The sequence below is a fragment of the Ascidia mentula genome, chromosome 3, assembly GCF_947561715.1.
Source record: "Ascidia mentula chromosome 3, kaAscMent1.1, whole genome shotgun sequence".
In the NCBI taxonomy this organism is placed as follows: Eukaryota; Metazoa; Chordata; class Ascidiacea; order Phlebobranchia; family Ascidiidae; genus Ascidia; species Ascidia mentula.
This window is the reverse complement of record NC_138568.1, coordinates 8774791-8798253: the sequence shown is the minus strand read 5'-3', so window position 1 is coordinate 8798253 and position 23463 is coordinate 8774791. Positions and strand designations below refer to the sequence as shown.

The 23463-nt window shown below is 41.6% G+C and overlaps 1 protein-coding gene across 2 annotated transcripts; it reads right to left on the bottom strand.

The window, feature by feature from the left end:
• Positions 1 to 1002: 1002 nt before the first annotated feature.
• LOC145893983 (ryncolin-4-like) lies at positions 1003 to 22931 on the bottom strand. Of its 2 annotated transcripts, none has more exons than XM_082982408.1 (9): positions 22837 to 22931; positions 9996 to 10138; positions 7849 to 7876; positions 4612 to 4665; positions 4151 to 4263; positions 3785 to 3881; positions 3379 to 3478; positions 2684 to 2824; positions 1003 to 2061 (listed from the first exon to the last, which is right to left on the bottom strand). In XM_082982408.1, the coding sequence occupies exons 1-9, from the start codon at positions 22877 to 22879 to the stop codon at positions 1878 to 1880; spliced, it is 903 nt and encodes a 300-aa protein (XP_082838534.1). In that variant the 5' UTR covers positions 22880 to 22931; the 3' UTR covers positions 1003 to 1877. The 2 variants fall into 2 exon arrangements, with proteins under 2 accessions (XP_082838534.1, XP_082838535.1); XM_082982409.1 differs by lacking the exons at positions 1003 to 2061; positions 2684 to 2824; positions 3379 to 3478; ... (3 more) ...; positions 7849 to 7876; positions 9996 to 10138 and adding exons at positions 13917 to 14361; positions 14622 to 14762; positions 15592 to 15691; ... (3 more) ...; positions 20191 to 20218; positions 22350 to 22492 and having other exon boundaries at positions 22837 to 22927.
• Between the last annotated feature and the right edge of the window lie 532 nt (positions 22932 to 23463).

Below are 23463 nucleotides of genomic sequence, written 5' to 3'. Positions count from 1 at the left end.
CTTTGCTTTCTAACGCTTACGGCAGTGATTCTGATAGTAACTGTCAAATCTGATGGATCAATGTTTATATTTACATGGATTATCAACATAAAGCATGGAAACGGTTGCATGCGATATTACAACAACGACATGATATACAAGGAATGATAAAACGGAATACGTTGTCAAAATCTAATCGCGACGTTGACATAATTCTATGGAAGAAATAGCATCCGAAACGCACGAAATGTAAATATATCATGATAACAACAAACATGTGTAGTTTCCGCTATTGAAGGATATGTGAAATAAATTCGGTTTGGTATAATTGTTTCCTGTTGTTTACTAATTAAAGCCTTTTTCAAAACAGGTGAAAGTATTTACAATGTCTGTCAATACTTGTAGATCAACGCAACGTTGCCATGGTAACTAATGGCGCAATGTTAATTTTCGTCACTTTAAACCTCCCTAATATTTATTCGCATTTCACTTTTATCTTAGAGCTCAAATTTTTCCATGCCTGGATTTCCATTTCCACCAACTCATAGTTTGGTTATTACACAAGAGTGCATGAGGTCTACCTTGGTAGGTGACAAGAAAATGATTTGTAAAGGAAAGCCAAAGCTAGTATGCTACTCATGCCGAAGCAAACGTTTCAAACACCACTGTGTTCATCATCAGTGCCAAGTAAGAACGAGTTACAGCAAGGTATGCGCAGAGGTAGGCAGGTAACTGAACAGACAAAAACAACAACACAAATGAAACACGTGAAGGCCCACGGCCGTGACGTCATCATTTGGACTTCAATGAGGAACTGGGTGTTGACAAGAAACCTTGTTACACAATTTACCCTCACATAAAACCTTTCCCATAAATCGGTGAAATGGCGCTGCGATATCCGGGCATTTCTGTAAATATTTGCGCTAAATTGGCGTGAATGCATTTTTGGGTTTATCAGAGAAAGCCAAACTGGACTGAATCAAATTTACTGACATCCTCGAATCAGAAATCAACTGTCAAATCTGATGGAGCAATGTTTATATTTACATGGATGTTCAAAATAAAGCATGGAAACGGTTGCATGCGACGTTACAACAACGACATGATATACAAGGAATGATAAAACGGAATATGTTGTCAATATCTAATTGATACGTTGACATAATTCTATGGAAGAAGTGGCATCTGAAACGCACAAAATGTAATAATAGGTAGTGCCGACGTCACATTTGCAATTATTATGTTGTGTTTTTCTGGCATCAAACGTTTTTTCATTAACGTCGGATAATAATCACGCTGTAAACCAAGTTCAACTCATTCACGGCGAACGTGTTACTTGTTCGTTGACACTTCCAGCAACAAGCCGCCTTCTCAAATGAGTCACGGGGTAATCTGAACTCAAATAACCCGGTATGCATTTTCTACATAAGCCACATGTCTTTGCGTAAAAAAGATACGAAGGGACAGAGGACAAAGGACATATAGGACAGATACTTTTTGCACGCGTGGTTTGTAACGTGTTATTGTTAATCCTCGTGCGATTGTTTATTATGTATTCAACTGATCGATTTACTGTGGATTTGATAGCAGCCTTTTTACCAGGAGTCAGATATAGAGTAGTGTTATTATTTGTGTAGACGTGTAAGTAACACCCTACACATACCATGATAACAACAAACATGCAGAAAGGTGAAGTCCGCTATAAACACAAAATTTGTAAGGATTTGTGAAATAAATTCGGTTTGGTATAACCAATTTTCTGTTATTTACGATTTAAAGCCTTTATCAAAACAGGTAAAAGTATTTACAATGTCTGTCAATAATTGTAAATCAACACAACGTTGCCATGGTAACTAACGACGCATGTTAATTTTTGTCACTTTAAACCTCGCCAACATTTATTCGCATTTCACTTTCATCTTAGAGCTCATAATTTTTCCATCTTTTTTTGACCAGGTCGACCAAATCATAGTGTTCCGAGCAGTAGAATTTCTGGACCACAGACCATTGAGTTTGGCATGTGAACAACCACGCGTCCACCAAGCTCCACCAGAATTCCGAGCACAATTACCTCCTGACCACCTGCAATTATAATTAAGTCGGTTGTCAATAACGTGTTACAACTTATTTAAACTCAGTTAAAACTTGAGCTGAGATCGCCTAACATAAAGGACCTGCGCAGTGGGACGATTCTAAATTGCTATGCGAAAGCATGGTATTACATCTGCGTTGTCTGATTAGGGTGGAGGAGATCCTCTACGTTTGTGAAGGTCGCCTGTTGTGCGCTTGCCCACCAGTGTACCTTGGCCACAATATACCCTGCAAAACCACTGAGCTCCTGTAGCTCAATTGGCAGAGCGTTGGACCTGGTTAGCCCAGGGTCACCCAAACCTCACCGGGAGCTTAATTTTTCAGATCTCGCTCCGACTTGTCAGGAAAAGTGGCTGATCCAGCTAGGCTGCAATGCCTTGGCTGCGAAGCCTGTGAACCTAGCAGTTAAAACTTGTGTTTCACTAAAACTTTAACGCAACCTCCTGCTACAGAGCAATTGATTTTTACAATTGTTGATTTAGGGTAGGCGGTTAACTTTGTCAACGAAAATCAACTATTTGAGGCAACTACACTTCATCTTTTTTAACACAACTCGATTTACTTCGTTAGTAAACAGAAATATAATCAGACACGTTGTATCATTATTACTCACGCATCATTGTCCCTATTGCGAGTTGAAAATCCCATCCTGTTACTAGTGTTCGGCCCAGCAGCCATGGAATCTCCGATATTCCCCGAATACCCGGATATAGTAATTCTGTAGGAACTTCCTTCATCGCCAATGCTGAAAGTACTGAAAACAACATCGTCATAATGTTTAATTTAATGCAAAGTAATTTAAATAACAACGGATAATTTGTTGTTTCGTTTCAAATCAATCCGCTTACATTGGTTTGTTGCTCATAGAAATGATTGTTAAACATAAACACTTTGTGACGTAATAAACGACATGTGCCATACATTGTGTTTTGTTGTGTGCAATAATTCATTGTCAACTAAGCAATAAACACAGAGTGGGATTAGAAGTTTTGAGAAGGAAACCAATATATTTTCAACTTGAAGTTCACAAACGATCTGAGGTCAAATTTAAGCAACCTCAAACCTGTTCCATTTAAATAAGATGTCAATCAATCATAAGATGCTGACATTGCAAGATGTATATGGAATATCTTACAGTAGAAGCAAAAGTTAGATGAGTTATTGCCGATATTATTTTGTAACCCGCATTTAACTATGTTGTTTGTGACAGAAAGATTTTGTTAGTTATGGCGATCTGGAAGCATCGGGTAAATTATCGTTAGAACAATGGCTTTAAATTGAAAAACGCTAAATACGTCATAGTCTTACCTATACTCGGCAAATCCTTCACCTCCGGAAAAATCCTGAAGGTCAACACGAAGGCGACATCTAACGGACGCATTGGTGATTTGATGCAGTTTCTCCAAACCTGATAAAATTTGTTCTTTGGAATAATGTATAAACTTTGTTGGATGTATTATTATTGCTAAAAACACTGGAATTTAAATTTTAACTAATACTGTTACAATGAGTCGTGGGAGTGGGTTTTTAGCGTGCTTCGAACGATTTGCTTGGTAGACCTGCATATTAACTTGGTGTGCAGTAGTTGTCACAAACGTTTCAGTAAATGAGCATTTAACCTAACACAAACCATTATTCAAAGTTTTGCGACATTTGTAATTAGTTTCTATCTAAACTTGTAAGACGTCATGGATTGCTTTATTGGTATACAAACCCATCCAAAATTCTGTTGATAAATCCCCAAACCCGTTCTTGTAATCCACCCAATCTCTATCGAAACTCACAGATCCATCATAACGACGCTGGAACACCTGGAATTTATCAAGTAAAACACGTGACACCGATTTTCGGTGATTTGGTCTAAAGAAGTTAGATGACCTCCATGTCAATATATGACTTTTCACATTCATGTGTAATTCCCTGACCTTTATAAACAACACAATCCCGGGCGCATGGATAAGTATTGTAGTGTGAAATCGTAAATTGCTTGGCGTGCATGATCACTTCGCTTACCCAACTTAGCGCTGGTGCCAGGGATTGCCCACCCCTGTCTTAGTGATATTTACCACAATATCAATACCTGCCACCCATCTTCACAGTAAACTTCATCTCCCGATCTTAAATGTTGGCGACCTTTAATATCTGAAGTTTTACAGGAAACCGGTGGAAGAAAATCTATGAGATTCCGGAGATCTGCAGACGGTTAAAACTCATCAGATTGACAGAAGTATTGAGTTAAACTCATTCACACGCAATTAGGCGGTGAGAATCCCACAATATTTGCACGACTTGTATTATGACCAGAATACACCGGTGGCAGATGGAACCCTCTTTAATTCGCACTTGATGACGTATATGTTGAGTTTACCAATACCTTTGTCCGTCACTCACATCATGACTTGCTTCTGCCCGTAGTGGTGTAAATACCTCAACAATCTACACCACTAGGAGCAGAAGCGAGTAATGACGTTGGTTGCGGACAAAGGTTTTTGGAATTTGACACATATGTAAGATTTATATTTAAATAAAGTAAAGCTCAACTGTTGGAAGTTTTACTAAGTTTCCCTTGCAGTTGATCCACTCTGTTCGACAACTCTGTGAAAAAAATATTCAATGTGTGAGATGTGTGAGTGGGCATTGAATGTTAATCACACATTGATACTTCCTTCACGCTTTCTTTGATTATCTGTGTTGTTTATATCAAGCGTATTAATTACATATGTACACAACGCACCCCCACTATTCCTTTGTTTTCATCGGTTTCCTGCACTCACATGTAAATTTGTACAAGTGTAAAAAAACTACACCGGGTTTTCTTTGTGTGTTCGGTTGTATTTTTTACTGGTATTAGTTAAGTTGTAAGATATTGTTTATACAAAAGGGCATTAATGCAGTCAGCAACTAGATAGCTGCACTAGTAATCACTAGGTGGCGATGATATGGCCGCATGGTGGCGCTATAGAAAAATAGTTTACCTTGGATATCAACCAGGTCAGTCTGTTGTGTCTGAATTTCTTGCGTTTATACCGAAGAGAACTTTGTTTCATAATATCTTTTATTTGTTTTCACCGCCGCCCCGCTTTATACCGGGACAAAATGTTGGCCACTTTGTTTCCTTGTTTGAATCTTACTGTGAGAGTGTGAAAGCTAGTGAGCAAGTGAAGCGTCATCTTTTATTAACATCAATTAATGATGACCTCCGCTGGCTAGTTCAGGCAAACGACACCTATGTTTTTCAACTGAAATACGATGAGTTAATTAGCCGCGCCCTAAAGCAAGGTTCGTGACTCCATGAAACACGCGCGATGTTGTTTGGCCGGCGGCAGTTGCCACAGGAAAGCATTAAGGACTTCGTGTATGCTTTGAAAGCACTTGGCGCAAGGCGTATCCCACGAAGGAGACTATTAAAAATGAGGTTTTATATTCTTTACTCTTTGTTGGCGTGGAGACATCTAGCCACCCCAGCCTAACATTCAAAGTGATTTTTTCAATAACTGAAACCAAACTACCGGTAACTCCAGAAAAGCGTTTGTTTTGGCCCAGCGGGGAGATTTTGAGGCAATGATCTTTGCTCAATGTCTTTAAACACAGCTGACTAATGAAACAGACACTTGCACCAGTAACAACTAAAGCACATACCAGCTCCAAAGCGATGGAAACGTTGATAAACCGGACTGTTTGGGGTTTGGTGCTAGGTTTAAACAATGTGCAGAAAGTGCAAAGTACCCTTTGCCATGAGCCGCGAAGTGCTGTCCGCATGCCACGACCAGGTACATGGCGGGGGACACTTGGGAATGGTTAAAACCTTGAGCAAACTCTCACAGCGTTTTTACTGCCTAAAATGGAGAGAGGGGAAAGAGGCTTCTTGCCTTAAATGCGAACACTGTCAGCGTAATAAGAAACCAACCACTACTTCCCAAACCCCGTTAGTTCCATCACAAGAAATGCGACCAATGCAACGCGTTGAGATTGATGTTCTTGGTCCACTTCCGTTAACAAGGACGGGATATGAGTATGTCCCAGCAGTCGCTTGTGATTTATTCACAAAATATGTCAAAGCGTGACATACGCGGCATCAAACCGCACACGAAACAGCGAGCATCCTGTTTCACAGGTGGCTAGTGGCACATGGAGTACCTGAGGTGATTCATTCCGACCAAGGAGGGAATTTTCGAAAGCAAATTATTTTCAGAACTGGAGAAATTAATGGGTTTTTAAAAGACCCGAACGACGCCATATCATTCGCAAGCAACGGAGGAATCGAACGGAACAACCGCACCACCATAACAATGCTCCGCAATTACGTCCAACGCGATAATAAACAGTGGGACGAAGCACTTTCGGCGGTGGTTGCTTCGTACAACGCAAGCCGACATGATAGCACGGGGGCATCACCTCACTTTCTACTTACAGGACACGAACTGCGCTTACCCGCGGATCTCATTTCCCCAGATCACGAAGTGCCAACGATTATTTGGATGGGATACGAGCAAGGTTGCGGCTGGCTGAGGAAGTAGCCAGAGAAACCCTGAAAGCTCAACGAATTCAAATGCAGGAGCAATACAATAGACGACGCAATGGAGACGTAATCAAAGAAGGTGACATCGTTCTTATGGAAAACCCGGTCGTTCCGCCTGGCGAATGCCGAAAGTTCATAAGATCGTACAAAGGTCTATCAAAGTTAATGAACAATACGGCCAGCGAGTACATTTCAACTTCAAAGGCAAACCTGTCTTACCATGAAACAGAACGCCGAAACACGCAGTCGGATGAGCTCGGGCTGCGCGACACTGACAATTTGGTCATCTACACCGCAAAGCTACACGCACGGACGCACCCACAACACAGGATACAGGCTTGCTTACTCGGTTATTGTAGGATTTTGTTCAAGGTTTGGACGCCGATATAAACAATGCTGCGGCGACGACCAACGACAGCCGAACACAGAGAAATCGGTGACAAATCGAATTTTGTCAAGCATGTATATCATCTTTATCATATATTTGTGATTATTTCGCCTTTTTACTCGTTTTTATACGCCCGAACAGTCACGCTTACGTGGCAAACGTGGGCCGCTGGTGGCGGAAATAATGGAGGACAAGCCGAGTTAGTTCTCTGCTGGTAGCGAGGTTGTAAACACTGTTTTGGTGGTAGATCGTATGATGTATTTGTTGATGAACGCTTGTGGTAGTGGAATGTCATTTTTGTGCAAGTTTTAGAACAAACGTTGTTTTATTCGCACTTTTATCGTTTTATTTGCGCTATCGGTTACCAAGCACATCCATTTGGCCATAGTGCGCTCCACAGTGGTTCGTCTCTGTTGTTTGGTACCTAGTATAGGGTACCTAACAGATCATTGTGACCGGAACTCTCCCACAAAGTGGAATTTAGTGTGCCTGCTAGTGTAGAAGCTAGCACAATGCCACTTCAACAGCTGCACTGATGAGACCTCACAGGTCGAAACAGTGCGTGAACTCACCATGTCTGCAGCTTGCAAATATCGTTTTATTCTTTTACATATATTAGCGTTTCTATTTGATTACAAACGTAGTCACCTTGGTCGTCTGAATTCTGGTCTCTGCGATAAGCCTTCAGTGCAGAGCAGCCTAGGTCTTAACCAAATTAGGGGACACGCTAATTTCGGTTACAAAATTAAAAAAAGGGAAATATTTTCACAACAAAACCGCTAATATTGAATTCTTTGTTTCAAGTAATTTTAACTTCATGTGTATATAAGTGTCAGTTTTCACAATCTTATAAAGTCTCATATTTTCCTACCATTGGTCATGAAGATCTGCATGCAACCCTGAAAAATATTTTGTTTTATTTCGTGATTTCTAAAGTGGACAGAATCTAGCCCCGTCAGCGGATAGGAAACGTTTGAAACCAAGTATTTCTGATAACCGTCAGTTGGTTTATTTTACAAAAATTGTGAAAAATCTATTTCGCCTACAGCATTCGTCATCATCAGTTTCTGCAAATAAAATGCATTAAAGCACGAGAAGCTACATGTACCTAAAACAAGCAAACAAATAATAATAAAATTGAAATAGTGAGCACAATGTCCCCTACCACTGCATCTACACAACTGCAAACTTCACTGCAGTGCAAAGCCCGCTTACACGGGAGACAGAAAGATAAGAGAGTGCGAATCAAAATAATGACGACCCGCAGCACGAACGCACGACGTCATTGAACAACATTAAAACAATGATAAAAGATGTACTACATCCATAAAACACAACAACAAACAAAAGTGCCAGAAACTGCTACCAAATTTGGGGAGAATAATTTTTTGAATGTTTATTGAAACTTGGGTGCGGTTCAGCCATTTGGCTTCGCACACATCCAGTCCTTTGGCCATGGGCTGTTCCACAAATACCACCAAAGAACAACTTTAAATGCTTGGTGCATTCCTGCCGGCGGGTGAGCGTTTGCAAAATGGTGGCGCAGAGCCGTCTTGTCGTTGCTTCCCAACTTGCCTTTGGCTCAATTCCAATCTGTGTTGTGTCTATCTCGTTGAAAATTTATTTTTGGTTTGGCCAACATATTGTTCATGACATGTTGTGCAGCACGTCGCAACATAAATGCTGAAACTCGCACACGTTACATGTTGCAGCAGTTTATATTGTTTGCCTGCTATTGTTGTTAATGTTGACGTTTCGTTAACTATGTGTATGTGGTTACCATGGTGTCCGCCCAATGCGCACCGCCCCACAAGGGTAGATGCCAGGAAGATCGCTGTAGTCCGTTTGCAGCACAAGTCAATTGTCCTCGGTAAAGCATGCGGCTTGCGCCGCTTCAACCACAAACAGGGCCACTACCTCTAAAGCCTTGAGAACAAATGCAGGAAATCGGGCTTCACCAAGAAAGTTATTGATACGAGTATCGCAGAGGCACGAACGTAGTCAACACGCCTTTTCAACTCCACCGATCAAATAATTGCTTGGGGTACAGCATTGCCTCAGGTTCTCAAGCTCACACAAAAAGAAGGGCAATTAAAGAGCCAGGCCCAAGTCGTTTATAAACGACCCCCTCTTTGGGTAACACTTTAACAAATTACCGGCTGCTGGCGCTGGAAACAGACTGCAGCCAACCTCTTGGTAGCTACTTCTGCTAAAGGCAAGTTGGAAAACAACGACAAGACAGCTCTGCGCCACCATTTTGCAAACGCGCACCCACCGGCAGGAACGCACATAAGCATTTTAATTTGTTTTTCGGTGGTATTTGTGGAACAGCCCATGGCCAAAGGACAGGATGTGTGCGAAACCAAATGGATGAACCGAACCCAAGGCTAAATAAACATTCAAAAATAATTCTCCCCTGCATTCGTTAGAAGTTGCTTGTAGTTTTATTTGGTGTTGTGTTTTATGGATGGAGTACATCTTTTATCATTGTTTTAATGTTGTTCAATGACGTCGTTCGGTCGTGCTGCGGGTCGCATTTTGATTCGCACTCTCTTATCTTTCTGCTTCCGGTGTTAGAGGGCCTTGTACTGTTGTGATGTTTGCAGTTGTGTAGATGCAGTGGTAGGGACTATGTGCTCAACATTTTAATTTTGTTTTTAGTTGTTTGCTTGTTTTAGGTACATGTAGCTTCTCGTGCTTTAATGCATTTTATTTGCAGAAACTGATGATGACGTATGCTGTAGGCGAAATTAATCTTTCACAATTTTCAAAAATAAACCAACTGACGGATATCAGAATCAATTTGTTTCAAACATTGTTTTCTCCATTCGCATTTACCCCAAAAAGTGGAAGCGTACAAGATCTATGTTAGCTCCCAAACCAGAAACGAAACTTTTATATTGGTCATGATCGATGTATCTCGTTTCACAAAGCACACGGTTGATTTATTACGCTCCAACTTACGTTTACCCATAGCATGTTGACGCAACGCTAATTTCTTACTGATATGAAACTTACCAGAGCGAGCAGTGCTGCAATAACCAGAACCTGCACCACCAGCACAATATTCATTCTTCTGAGCTCAGAACGTAATTGTGACAACTTCTCTTTCTTTTCGTTCTTTTCTTTCTCTTTCGTTGTTTGCTGAGGATCCTCGTAAACTGATTGTTGATAAGTTTACAGACGTGCTTTTAGTTCGGGTAATTTAGCTTCCAACAAAACCATGCGCTACGAGGTCTAGTATCATTCTCCTTTAGTTTGTCATTGTAATATTCCTCTTACGTAAGCCCATTTTTACTGGCGTTTCATTATGTAAAGGTTATGATGTCATAATACACGTTGTCAAATGTATGTCATTTTAGTACAAGTTTTGAGTAAGCGTTAAACAAGCTTCGGACACTCTGCTGGACAACCACGTTTTTCCTGACACTTCGTAATAAAACGCCTTCCTGGTCATCGTTCTTCCTCTCGGCCTGCCATTATTCTCGCCATCGCGCGGTTACGATCGCACGTTCGTTTAATAGTTAATTTGCTGCAATTCAGTCACGTGATAAACTCTAGTTAAACGCGCATGGAACAAATTACAATTTACGTCGCCTGTGATTGCAAACGTGTGCTTCCATAAATAAACAATTTTGTTCACGGAGTTTTAATTTCAGTAGTCTACAGCAAGAGCACGCAAGCTTCCTAGCTTCAGTACAGCAGCAAGCCGTGTGGAATCAATTGGTACGCTGCAGTGGCATTTCTTAAGGAGCAGGAAATGCGTCGTTTTCACCGCATTTCCTGCTTGTCTGCAGCTCTTCATAACCTTTGTTTTCCACTCTGTCATGCAATCAATCCTATTCCTGTAGGCAACTGTACACAGCACTCAGTCAGCAGTTGCCTTGGACTCACGACGAGTTTGCAAAACGTGTCTTCATGTCAATGTTCATGTTTCTGTTCATGTATTTTCTAACATACTTTGCATGTTACAAGGAACGTGGGATAAAAATCAGCGTTACTAAGTCAAAGCTGACGTCATTTTGGTCAAAGAAAATCCGATTAAATATTTTTCCAGTAGTAAGAAAATCATAAAACCACTGATTTTTCGTGGTATTCGCGATCCACTTTGAACCTTTTTTTATACATTTTCTAGCGTCAGTATACAGAACGTTCCTAGAACCGCGGTTAGTTTGAATTCATTGGCCTTTTAGTTCGTAGTGCACTTTTTTGTTCTGCTGGCGGTCGATCAATCAGCAAGTTAACTCTGGTAACTCTTCACACGCATATATCATTCCGAGTTGCATTCTGTTCTACAATGCATTTCTGTTTTATTAATATTCTAGTTGGTCAAGGGAAGTGTTCGAAAGGCTTAACCAAATTCAATCGAACTTCTATTGAGGCGAGAATTGTCAACCTTTATATGAAAGTGAAGAAAAGGCTTGGGGTCACTTGCTTATCAGCCCGGCCCTTTTTGGGTCTAATAGTTGTGAGCTGCAAGTAGCCAGCGTGTGTCTTGTTTTTTGGTACTCGTTTTGTTACGATATGAATTTCGCCAGAGCTGTAGCCGGGCCATGTGTGGCGGCTCATTCTATGCCAGAGACCTGGAAGTGCGCGCTAGCTTCAATCCAGAGTTGAAGCGTTCAGAAATTCACCAATTGTTGCGCAAGTTAGAGTTTCGCTGCGAGATAACCAAAAATGCATCTTTCAGTTTCCAAAAGGGTGCAGTTTTTTGCCCGACTATGGAGAGAGCTCGAAGTTTTGCCATGACCTAGAGAGCCAGTGGGAAACCGGTACATGCAACCGCGCATTGTGAAGATGAAGAGCGTGTATTTTTATCGGCGTTCCCCGCAATCGCTCCTTACATATTTCTCTAAATACTTCCCGACGCTTGGTGGGTGGAAGTTATTCGTTGACTTCGGCTGATGTGGAGGTAGACGTGTTTGTCATGGAGGCATCAGTCTTAAGGGAAAATCCGATTCCCGAGCGTCTACGCCCTACTAGAACATTTTTTGAAATTAAATATAGCGGGCAGCCCAGGAAATATGAGTTTTGCACTGAAATTGGCCACACGAAATGCGATTGCCCAGCTTCGCAAAGGGTGTAGAAGATTGTAACGGGCCTCAGCTGCAAAAGGTGGCAACACCGAAGATAAATCTCCAAACGTGGAAGCCGACGCGGTTTTCCACGCTGAAAGTAAAGATAAGAAGGCGCCGGAAGGGGAACGCACGTGACGCCACAACGCCATCACCTGCCAGTCCACAGCGAAGAAGTGTCAGCTGATGTCGTTACTACCTAGGCACCTGCATGTGCCAGGTATGACACCTAGCTTCACTGATAACGTTTTAATGTGACAACTGATGTCACCGATGATTTGCCGCCAATTGTGAAGACTGACGTCAACCGATGTGGCGCAAAGCCATCAGAGGCACAACCTTTGGAGCCACAACGTTCCTCGTGTAAGACAAATTAAAAACACCAGAGGCGGTGCTCCACCACAGTATGCCGAAGCCAGTATTGGCTAACATCCCATAATATTCTGGGTTTAAATCCCGGTGTGGTAAAAAAAAACGTAACAAATAATACCGCACTAACCTCAACCAACAGCGTGCAACCATCAGCAACTTCCACCCCTCAGCCAAACCTCAACGAAGGATTCACTGAAGTTAGTCCCCGCAAACGGAAGACGAGTCCAACCACCTCGAAGTCAAAGAAGACACCCTGACGCAGTACAGCGTACACGACAGGCGAGAGTATTAAATGCCCTTGTGGCAGTTTGCACCTTAAGTCAAATGTGGTAACTTGGCCCCAGAAGAGGTTTACCTCAGTCCTTCACGCTGTCTTAACATTAAATGTCGGCGACTTTTAATAGGATGAGACGGGAGAAAAATTAGTATGCAGTAGTTCAGCAGTAATCAAACATGATTTTAACTCATCATGTTTTTGACCAATCCCTCCCCAACCATTTCATTTATTTATTTATTTTGTTTTATTTAATTTTTGTTTACTGGTGACTATTGTGTAACTGACCCTACCTTGGACAAACACCCCCAGTACCCAATCGACAGGCCCAACTACAACCTTATAAAATTGTTAACAACTTATAATCTACAGGATTCCTTTCGGCTTCTTCACCCAAACCTCCGTCAATTTTCCCGTCGTGCCCAAAATACACAGTCCAGAATTGATAGAATTTATCTTTCCTCTTCGTTAATCCCCAACAAACATTTATTCACCCCATGCCCTCTTTCGGATCATAATTCAGTTTCGGTTTCCATCAACGACATTTCCGGCATTTGGTTTCATCCTTCAAAACCTCTGTTCACTTTAAGCTAGCTATCCAACGGAACAAGGGCAACCCCTTTCTCGAGGAGGTTGTGGCCGATGTTTTTAACGCCACACCCAACTAATAAAACGCAGACTCCGCGCTCTAGCGCCCACTCCCGGATGACACTTTCATAAAACTTTCTTCACGTTTTTACAAGGTTGCGTTTTCGCTGTTCTTTTATTTTGTATATATTACCTGATTTGCAACAACAAATATGTAACTGCATTACTATCAACTTAAATTTAAGAAATGTAGTTACAAATGCCGGCAATAAGCCAAAACCATCGGCAAATTCTCGCCACAGCGTCCAACTTTGGAGCTTACTGTAAGAGTTATTTGACCACTTTGTGACAATGATCGGCAAACCCCATTATGCGTACTTGTACTTGGTGTCGTTGTGTTTATTTTTCAATATTGTCCGATATTCGTGGACTATCTTGGTTCCTCGAATAATATAATCGCAGTATATTTAATAAAAAGTGCTGGCTTATAACTGATTTCTAGTCAAAATGGAGGCCTTGGCTTTGCTTTCTAACGCTTACGGCAAAGATTCTGATAGTAACTGTCAAATCTGATGGATCAATGTTTATATTTACATGAATTATCAACATAAAGCTGGAAACGGTTGCAAGCGATGGAAGAAGTAGCATCCGAAACGCACGAAATGTAATTGTATCATGATAACAAAAAACATGTGTAGTTTCCGCTATTGAAGGATATGTGAAATAAATTCGGTTTGGTATAATTGTTTTCCTGTTATTTACTAATTAAAGCCTTTTTCAAAACAGGTGAAAGTATATACAATGTCTGTCAATAATTGTAAATCAACACAACGTTGCCATGGTAACTAACGACGCAATGTTAATTTTCGACACTTTAAAGCTCCCCAACATTTAATCGCATTTCACTTTCATCATAGAGCTCATAATTTTTCCATAACTGGATTTCCATGTATACCAAGTCATAGTGTTGCGAGCAGTAGAAGTTCTCGACCACGGACCATTGAGACGGGCATATCCACATTTACGATGCCACCAAGCTCCACCATCAGTCACAGCACAATTACCGTCAGACCTCCTGCAATTATAATTAGACGGTCGTCAACATCTCTGTGTTATAACTTATTTCAAATTAGGATAAGTCTTGCGTTTAACTAAAACATTAACGCAACCCCCTGTTTCAGAGCAATTGGTTTTTGCAATTGTTGATTTAGGGTTAACTTTGTCAACGAAAATCAACTATTTGAGGAAATGCATTTCATCTTTTTCAACACAACTCGATTTACTTCGTTAGTAAAACAGAAATATAATCAGACACGTTGTATCATTATTGCTTACGCATCATTGTCTCTGTTCCGAGTTGAAAATCCCATCTCGTTATTAGTGTGCGCCCGCATAGTCATCGAATCTGATATATTTCCCGAATATCCGGATATAGTAATTGTGTAAGAACTTCCTTCATCGCCAATGCTGAAAGTGCTGAAAACAACAATGTCATAATGTTTAATTTCATGCAAAGTAATTTAAATAACAGCGGATAATTTGTTGTGTTAAATCAATCCGTTTTCACTGGTTTGTTGCTCATGGAAATGATTGTAAAGCATAAAACCATTTATGACGTAATAAATGACATGTGTCATAGATTGTGTCGGGCGTGTAGGATAATTATTTGTCAACTAAGCAATCAACGAAGCCGAGCATGTTGGGCAGAAAATTGAAATTTCAAAACACTGGATTATGCATGCGTGTTAGCTGAAGAATATAATAATCTTTTTATCCCATATATCGATGCGAGACATAGCACTATAATATTCACTGGATTGCTGTCATCAATTGTCAACTGATTTGGCCGTGGTTAATTTCGCTTGAACTGTCTTACAGATGCCTACGCTTCAGAAGATTTGGAATCAAGGGAAATGAAAATTTTCTGCAGCCACATTCTCTAAGCGCAAAAAGGTGGCGTTCGGCCCAATCCGAGCCCCACTGAGCTCGGCCCTGGCAATCCGCCACCAAGCGATCGCGCAAACCTCAGGAGCGGTGATGTGAGGTGGTTACGAGTTGATTACCATTCCTATGTGTGTGCGGTATCTAAACTTTTTGTTTCATAATTATTCCGAACCGAGTAAATGCATTGGAACACAGCAAGAGTATTCTGTGTTATTCAAACTTTTTTGGGAATCTACGTAATAAGGGGGGTTTCACTAATGTCTTTAAGATTTTGTTAGTTATGACGATCTGGCAGCATCGGGTAAATTATCGTTGGAACAATGGCATTAAATTGAAAACGGTAAATACGTCATAGTCTTACCTATACTCGGCAAAACCTTGACCTCCGGAAAAATCCTGAAGGTCAACACGAAGGCGACATCGAGTGGACGCATTGGTGATTTGATGTAGTTTCTCCAAACCTGATAAAATTTGTTGGTAGTAATAATATTGCTAAAAATGCTGGAATTTAATTTGGATTAAATGATACTGCTCTAGTGACTGATGTAATTGTTACGTAGCGTGCTTGAAACGTTTTGCTTGGTAGGCCTGTATATAAACTAGTTATGTACAAGTTATAACAATGTGTTCAGTAAATGCATTCAACCTAAAACAAACCTGGAACTCCTGTTACTGCCAGGCATATTGCAATTTAAAATGTACTGCTCTTCTGGCGTAAAATATACGTGCTATATTTTCACGACGTTTCGTCTGCCATTCAGCGAGACTTCATGTATTGATACCGCAATTACAAAGTAAACTATACACTAAAACATTCAGGGACACAAAAGAGAAAAAGGACACGTTGACACCGCTTGTCAGATCACGTGGCAGTGGCAAAACACGAAACACTGCGGGAGGTGCAACAGTTCCAACAAATTGTTATAAACTGCCCGAAAGTAAACAGATTGTTCTTTGTCGTTGACGCATTCACTGTTTTTGTGAATGTGAAACGACTCAAGAAAGAGTCGGTTGGTGTGGTCCAACTTCTTTTTCAAAACTTGGGCTTTATCGAAGGCAACTTCGTGTCGTAGGGTTACCGCATGCTTGGTCAACGCAGTCTTGCTAGCATCTTTCGATGCGACATCACTGCGATGCTTTTTCAGTCGCGCCTTAAAGGCCCCTGCAGTTTCGCCGATGTATACACAATCGCAATCTTAGCATGGTATTAAATAGACCACTCCCTATGGCTCGGAAGCTTCCGTAGCAATAGGTCGTGATATAAGACTACCAAGCGTTGCATGGGGCTTACTGTAGACTTTTATGCTATAATCCGACATCAATCTTCGCAGTGTTTCGGTAAGGCCAGGGACGTAGGGAATAACAACTGTTCGGCTAGTGGGCGTTTCATCCTTGCGGGTTACTGCCGTACTATTTTAAGCGTGCCATAACAGTGGTGATTGATAGGGATACCGGTACATCGATGAACAATGACACCACATCAAAGGATATACCATGCTTTCATGTTGCGCCACTCGTAAGCTCCGTAGCTCGGCTGCAAACTCACGTAAGTTTTTTACATGGTGCGGACTATTGCCCACCAAAGGAGCGATTATTTCAGCGTTCTTGAGTCGTTTCACATCCACAAAAACTGTGGATGCGTGAACGACAAAGATCAATGTGTTTACTTTCCGGCCGTTTATAACAATTTGTTGTAACTGTTGCGCCTCCCGCAGTGTTTCGTGTTATGCCTCTGCCACGTGATCTGACAAACGGTGTCAACGTGTCCTTTTTTCTTTTTGAGCCCCTAAGGGTTTTAGTGTAGTTTACTTTGAAATTGCGGTATCAATACCTCATGAAGTCTCGCTGAATGGCAGACGGAACGTCGTAAAAATACAGCACGTATATTTTATGCCAGAAGTTTTGCAACATTTGTACTTAGTAAAGGATTGGTTTAATGGAATACACACCCATCCAAAATTCTGTTGATAAATCCCCAAACCCGTTCTTGTAATCCACCCAATCTCTGTTGAAACTCACAGATCCATTATAACGACGCTGGAACACCTGAAATTTATCAAGAAAAACAGGTGACACCGATTTTCGGTGAATTGGTCTAAAGAAGTCGGATGACCTCCATGTCAATATATAACTTTTCACATTCATGTGTAATTTCCTGACCTTTATAAACAACAATCCCGGGCGTATGGTTAAGTATTGTAGTGTGAAATCGTAAATTACTTGGCGTGCATGATCACCTCGCTTACCCAACTTAGCGCTGGTGCCAGGGATTGCCCACCCCTGTGTTAGTGATATTTACCACAATATCAATACCTGCCACCCATCTTCACAGTAAACTTTATCTCCCGATCTGAGATGTTGGCGACCTTCAACATCTGAAGTTTTACAGGAAACCGGTAGAAGAATATCCATGAGATTCCGGAGACCTGTAGACGGTTAAAACTCATCAGATTAACAGAAGTATTGATTTAAACTCATTCACACGCAAGTAGGCGGTGAGAACCCCACAATATTTGCACGGCTTGTATTATGACCAGAATACACCGATGGCAAATGGAACCCTCTCTAATTCGCTCTTGATGACGTATATGTTGAGTGTGTCAATACCTTTGTCCATCACTCGCATCATGACTCGCTTCTGCCCGTAGTGGTGTACATACCTCAACAATCTACACCACTAGAGGCAGAAGCGAGTAATGACGTTAGTTGCGGGCAAAGGTTTTTGGAATTTGACACATATGTAAGATTTATGTTTAAATAAAGTAAAGCTCAACTGTTGGAAGTTTTACTAAGTTTCCCTTGCAGTTGATCCTCTCTGTTCGACAACTCTGTGAAAAAAATATTCGATGTGTGAGATGTGTGAGTGGACTTCTTGTATGCTTTGAAAGCACTTGGCGCATGGCGTATCCCACGAAGGAGACTATTAAAAATGTGGTAATATATTCATTACTCTTTGTTGGCGTGGAGACATCTAGCCACCCCAGCCTAACATTCAAAGTGATTTTTTCAATAATTGAAACCAAACTACCGCTAAGTCCAGAAAAGCGTTCGTTTTGGCCCAGCGGGGAGATTTTGAGGCGATGATCATTGCCCAACGTCTTTAAACACAGCTGACTAATGAAACAGACACTTGCACCAGTAATAACTAAAGCACATACCAGCTCCAAAGCGATGGAAACGTTGACAAACCGGACTGTTTGGGGTTTGCTAGGTTTAAACAATGTACAGAAAGTGCAAACTACCCTTTGCCATGAGCAGCGAAGTGCTGCAGCGAAGCGTTTTTACTGGCTAAAATGGAGAGAGTGGAAAGAGGCTTCTTGCCGTAAATGCGAACACTGTCAGCGTAATAAGAAACCAACCACTACTTCCCAAGCCCCGTTAGTTCCATCACAAGAAATGCGACCGATGCAACGCGTTGAGATTGATGTGCTTGGTCCACTTCCGTTAACCAGGACGGGATATCAGTATGTCCCAGCAGTCGCTTGTGATTTATTCACAAAATATGTCAAAGCGTGACATATGCGGCATCAAACCGCACACGAAACAGCGAGCATCCTGTTTCACAGGTGGCTAGTGGCACATGGAGTACCTGAGGTGATTCACTCCGACCAAGGAGGAAATTTTCGAAAGCAAATTATTTGCAGAACTGGTGAGATTAATGGGTTTTTAAAAGACCCGAACGACGCCATATCATTCGCAAGCAACGGAGGAGTCGAACAGAACAACCGCACCACCATAACAATGCTCCGCAATTACGTCCAACGCGATAATAAACAGTGGGACGAAGCACTTTCGGCGGTGGTTGCTTCGTACAACGCAAGCCGACATAGCACGGGGGTATCTCCTCACTTTCTAATTACAGGACACGAACTGCGCTTACCCGCGGATCTAATTTCCCCAGATCACGAAGTGCCAACGATTATTTGGACGGGCTACGAGCCAGGTTGCGGCTGGCTGAGGAAGTAGCCAGAGAAACCCTGAAAGCTCAACGAATTCAAATGTAGGAGCAATACAATAGACGACGGAATGGAGACGTCATCAAAGAAGGTGACATTGTTTTTATGGAAAACCCGGTCGTTCCGCCTGGCGAATGCCGAAAGTTTATAAGATCGTACAAAGGTCTATCAAAGTTAATGAACAATACGGCCAGCGAGTACAAAGACAAAGGCAAACCTGTCTTACCATGAAACAGAACGCCAAAACACGCAGTCGGATGAGCTCGGGCTGCGCGACACTGACAATTTGGTCATCTACACCGCAAAGCTACACGCACGGACGCACCCACAACACAGGATACAGGGTTGCTTACTCGGTCATTGTAGGACTTTGTCCAAGGTTTGGACGCCGACATAAACAATGCTGTGGCGACGACCAACGACAGCCGAACATAGCGAAATCGGTGACAAATCGAATTTTGTCAAGCGTGTATCAGACAATTTTAAACGTAATTTTCGCACTCACCTTTTATCATATATTTGTGATTATTTCGCCTTTTTACTTGTTTTTATACGCCTGAGCAGTCACGCTTACGTGGCAAACGTGGGCCGCATGATTGGTTAACGCGCTGGCGGCGGAAATAATGGGGGATACGCCGAATATAGTTCTCTGCTGGTAGCGAGGTTGTAAACACTGTTTTGGTGGTAGATCGTATGATGTATTTGTTGATGAAGGCTTGTGGAAGTGAAATGTCATTTTTTGTGCAAGTTTCAGAACAAACGAAGTTTCAAACGTAGTCACCTTGGTCGTCTGACTCCAGGTCTCTGCTATAGGCCTTCAGTGCAGAGCAGCCTAGGTCTTAACCAAATTAGGGGACACGCTAATTTCGGTTACAAAATTAGAAAAAGGGAAATATTTTCATAACAAAACCGCTAATATTTAATTCTTTGTTTCAAGTAATTTTAACTTCCTGTGTATATTTGTGTCAGTTTTCACAATCTTATAAAGTCTCATATTTTCCTACCATTGGTCATGAAGATCTGCATGCAACCCTGAAAAATATTTTGTTTTATTTGGTGATTTCTAAAGTGGACAGAATCTAGCCCCGTCAGCGGATAGGAAACGTTTGAAACCAATTGTTTCTGATATCCGTCAGTTGGTTTATTTTATAAAAATTGTGAAAAATCTATTTCGCCTAAAGCATTCGTCATCATCAGTTTCTGCAAGGAAAATGCATTAAAACACCCGAAGCTACATGTACCTAAAACAAGCAAACAAATAATAATAAAATTGAAATAGTGAGCACAATGTCCCCTACCACTGCATCTACACAACTGCAAACTTCACTGCAGTGCAAAGCCCGCTTACACGGGAGACAGAAAGATAAGAGAGTGCGAATCAAAATAATGACGACCCGCAGCACGAACGCACGACGTCCTTGAACAACATTAAAACAATGATAAAAGATGTACTACATCCATAAAACACAACAACAAACAAAAGTGCCAGCAACTGCTACCAAATTTGGGGAGAATCATTTTTTGAATGTTTATTGAAACTTGGGTGCGGTTCAGCCATTTGGCTTCGCACACATCCGGTCCTTTGGCCATGGGCTGTTCCACAAATACCACCAAAGAACAACTTTAAATGCTTGGTGCATTCCTGCCGGCGGGTGAGCGTTTGCAAAATGGTGGCGCAGAACCGTCTTGTCGTTGCTTCCCAACTTGCCTTTGGCTCAATTCCAATCTGTGTTGTGTCCATCTCGTTGAAAATTTATTTTTGGTTTGGCCAACATATTGTCCATGACATGTTGTGCACGTCGCAACACAAATGCTGAAACTCGCACACGTTACATGTTGCAGCAGTTTATTTTGTTTGCCTGCTATTGTTGTTAATGTTGACGTTTCGTTAACTATGTGTATGTGGTTACCATGGTGTCCGCCCAATGCGCACCGCCCCACAAGGGTAGATGCCAGGAAGATCGCTGTAGTCCGTTTGCAGCACAAGTCAATTGTCCTCGGTAAAGCATGCCGCTTGCGCCGCTTGCGCCGCTTCAACCACAAACAGGGCCACTACCTCTAAAGCCTTGAGAACAAATGCAGGAAATCGGGCTTCACCAAGAAAGTTATTGATACGAGTATCGCAGAGGCACGAACGTAGTCAACACGCCTTTTCAACTCCACCGATCAAATAATTGCTTGGGATACAGCATTGCCTCAGGTTCTCAAGCTCACACAAAAAGAAGGGCAATTAAAGAGCCAGGCCCAAGTCGTTTACAAACGACCCCCTCTTTGGGTAGCACTTTAACAAATTACCGGCTGCTGGCGCTGGAAACAGACTGCAGCCAACCTCTTGGTAGCTACTTCTGCTAAAGGCAAGTTGGAAAGCAACGACAAGACGGCTCTGCGCCACCATTTTGCAAACGCGCACCCACCGGCAGAAACGCACATAAGCATTGAAAGTTGTTTTTCGGTGGTATTTGTGGAACAGCCCATGGCCAAAGGACTGGATGTGTGCGAAACCAAATGGATGAACCGAACCCAAGGCTAAATAAACATTCAAAAATAATTCTCCCCTGCATTCGTTAGAAGTTGCTGGCAGTTTTATTTGGTGTTGTGTTTTATGGATGGAGTACATCTTTTATCATTGTTTTAATGTTGTTCAATGACGTCGTTCGTTCGTGCTGCGGGTCGTCATTATTTTGATTCGCACTCTCTTATCTTTCTGCTTCCGGTGTTAGAGGGCCTTGCACTGTTGTGATGTTTGCGGTTGTGTAGATGCAGTGGTAGAGGACATTGTGCTCAACATTTTTTGTTTTGTTTTTATTTGTTTGCTTGTTTTAGGTACATGTAGCTTCTCGTGCTTTAATGCATTTTATTTGCAGAAACTGATGATGACGTATGCTGTAGGCGAAATTAATTTTTCACAATTTTCAAAAATAAACCAACTGACGGATATCAGAATCAATTTGTTTCAAACATTGTTTTTTCCATTCGTATTTACCCCAAAAAGTGGAAGCGTACAAGATCTATGTTAGCTCCCAAACCAGAAACGAAACTTTTATCTTGGTCATGATCGATGTATCTCGTTTCACAAAGCACACGGTTGATTTATTACGCTCCAACTTACGTTTACCCATAGCATGTTGACGCAACGCTAATTTCTTACTGATATGAAACTTACCAGAGCGAGAAGTGCTGCAATAACCAGAACCTGCACCACCAGCACAATCTTCATTCTTCTAAGCTCAGAACGTAATTGTGACAACTTCTCTTTCTTTTCGTTCTTTTCTATCTCTTTCGTTGTTTGCTGAGGATCCTCGTAAACTGATTGTTGATAAGTTTACAGACGTGCTTTTAGTTCGGGTAATTTAGCTTCCAACAAAACCATGCGCTACGAGGTCTAGTATCATTCTCCTTTAGTTTGTCATTGTAATATTCCTCTTACGTAAGCCCATTTTTACTGGCGTTTCATTATGTAAAGGTTATGACGTCATAATACACGTTGTCAAATGTATGTCATTTTAGTACAAAGTTTTGAGTAAGCGTTAATAGTGACATCAAAAGTTGTTAAAAAATAAATTTGACTTTCCCGCTTGTGAAAACCGCATCAGACAACAAGATCTTAGTTTCTTCACACAAAGATAGTATAACCTGTTTGTACGACTTACTGTTTTCCTGGCGAGCCGTCATTTCATAGCTTTGACGATTCATTTTCGATGAAAATGTTGAATGATGATCGACCAGAAAACAAAAACAAACAACTACCTCTACGTGTGCACAAGATGATCAAACACGAAAGTTTGTGGAGTGCAGCCAACAGCACAAGAAAGTTATGGTGGTGTAGCAACACGCATGTTTCCCTGACCTAGTACTGACCACCACGCATGTTTCTTGATCGCTTATTGGTACACCACACGGAAAGGACACAGGCGGAGTTAAGCTTTCCTGCAGAGCTTAAACAAGCTTCGGACACTCTGCTGGACAACCACGTTTTTCATGACACTTCGTTATAAAACGCCTTCCTAGTCATCGTTCTTCCTCTCGGCCTGCCATTATTTTCGCCATTTCGCTGTTACGATCGCACGTTATTTTGAAAGTTAATTTGCAGCAATTCAGTCACGTGATCAACTCTAGTTAAACGCGCTTGGAACAAATTAAACTTTACGTCGCCTGCATTGCAAACGTGTGTTTCCATTAATAATTTATTTTGTTCACGGAGTAAGAAATTCAGTAGTCCACAGCAAGGACACGCAAGCTTCCTAGGTTTAGCACAGCAGCAAGCCGCGTGAAATCAA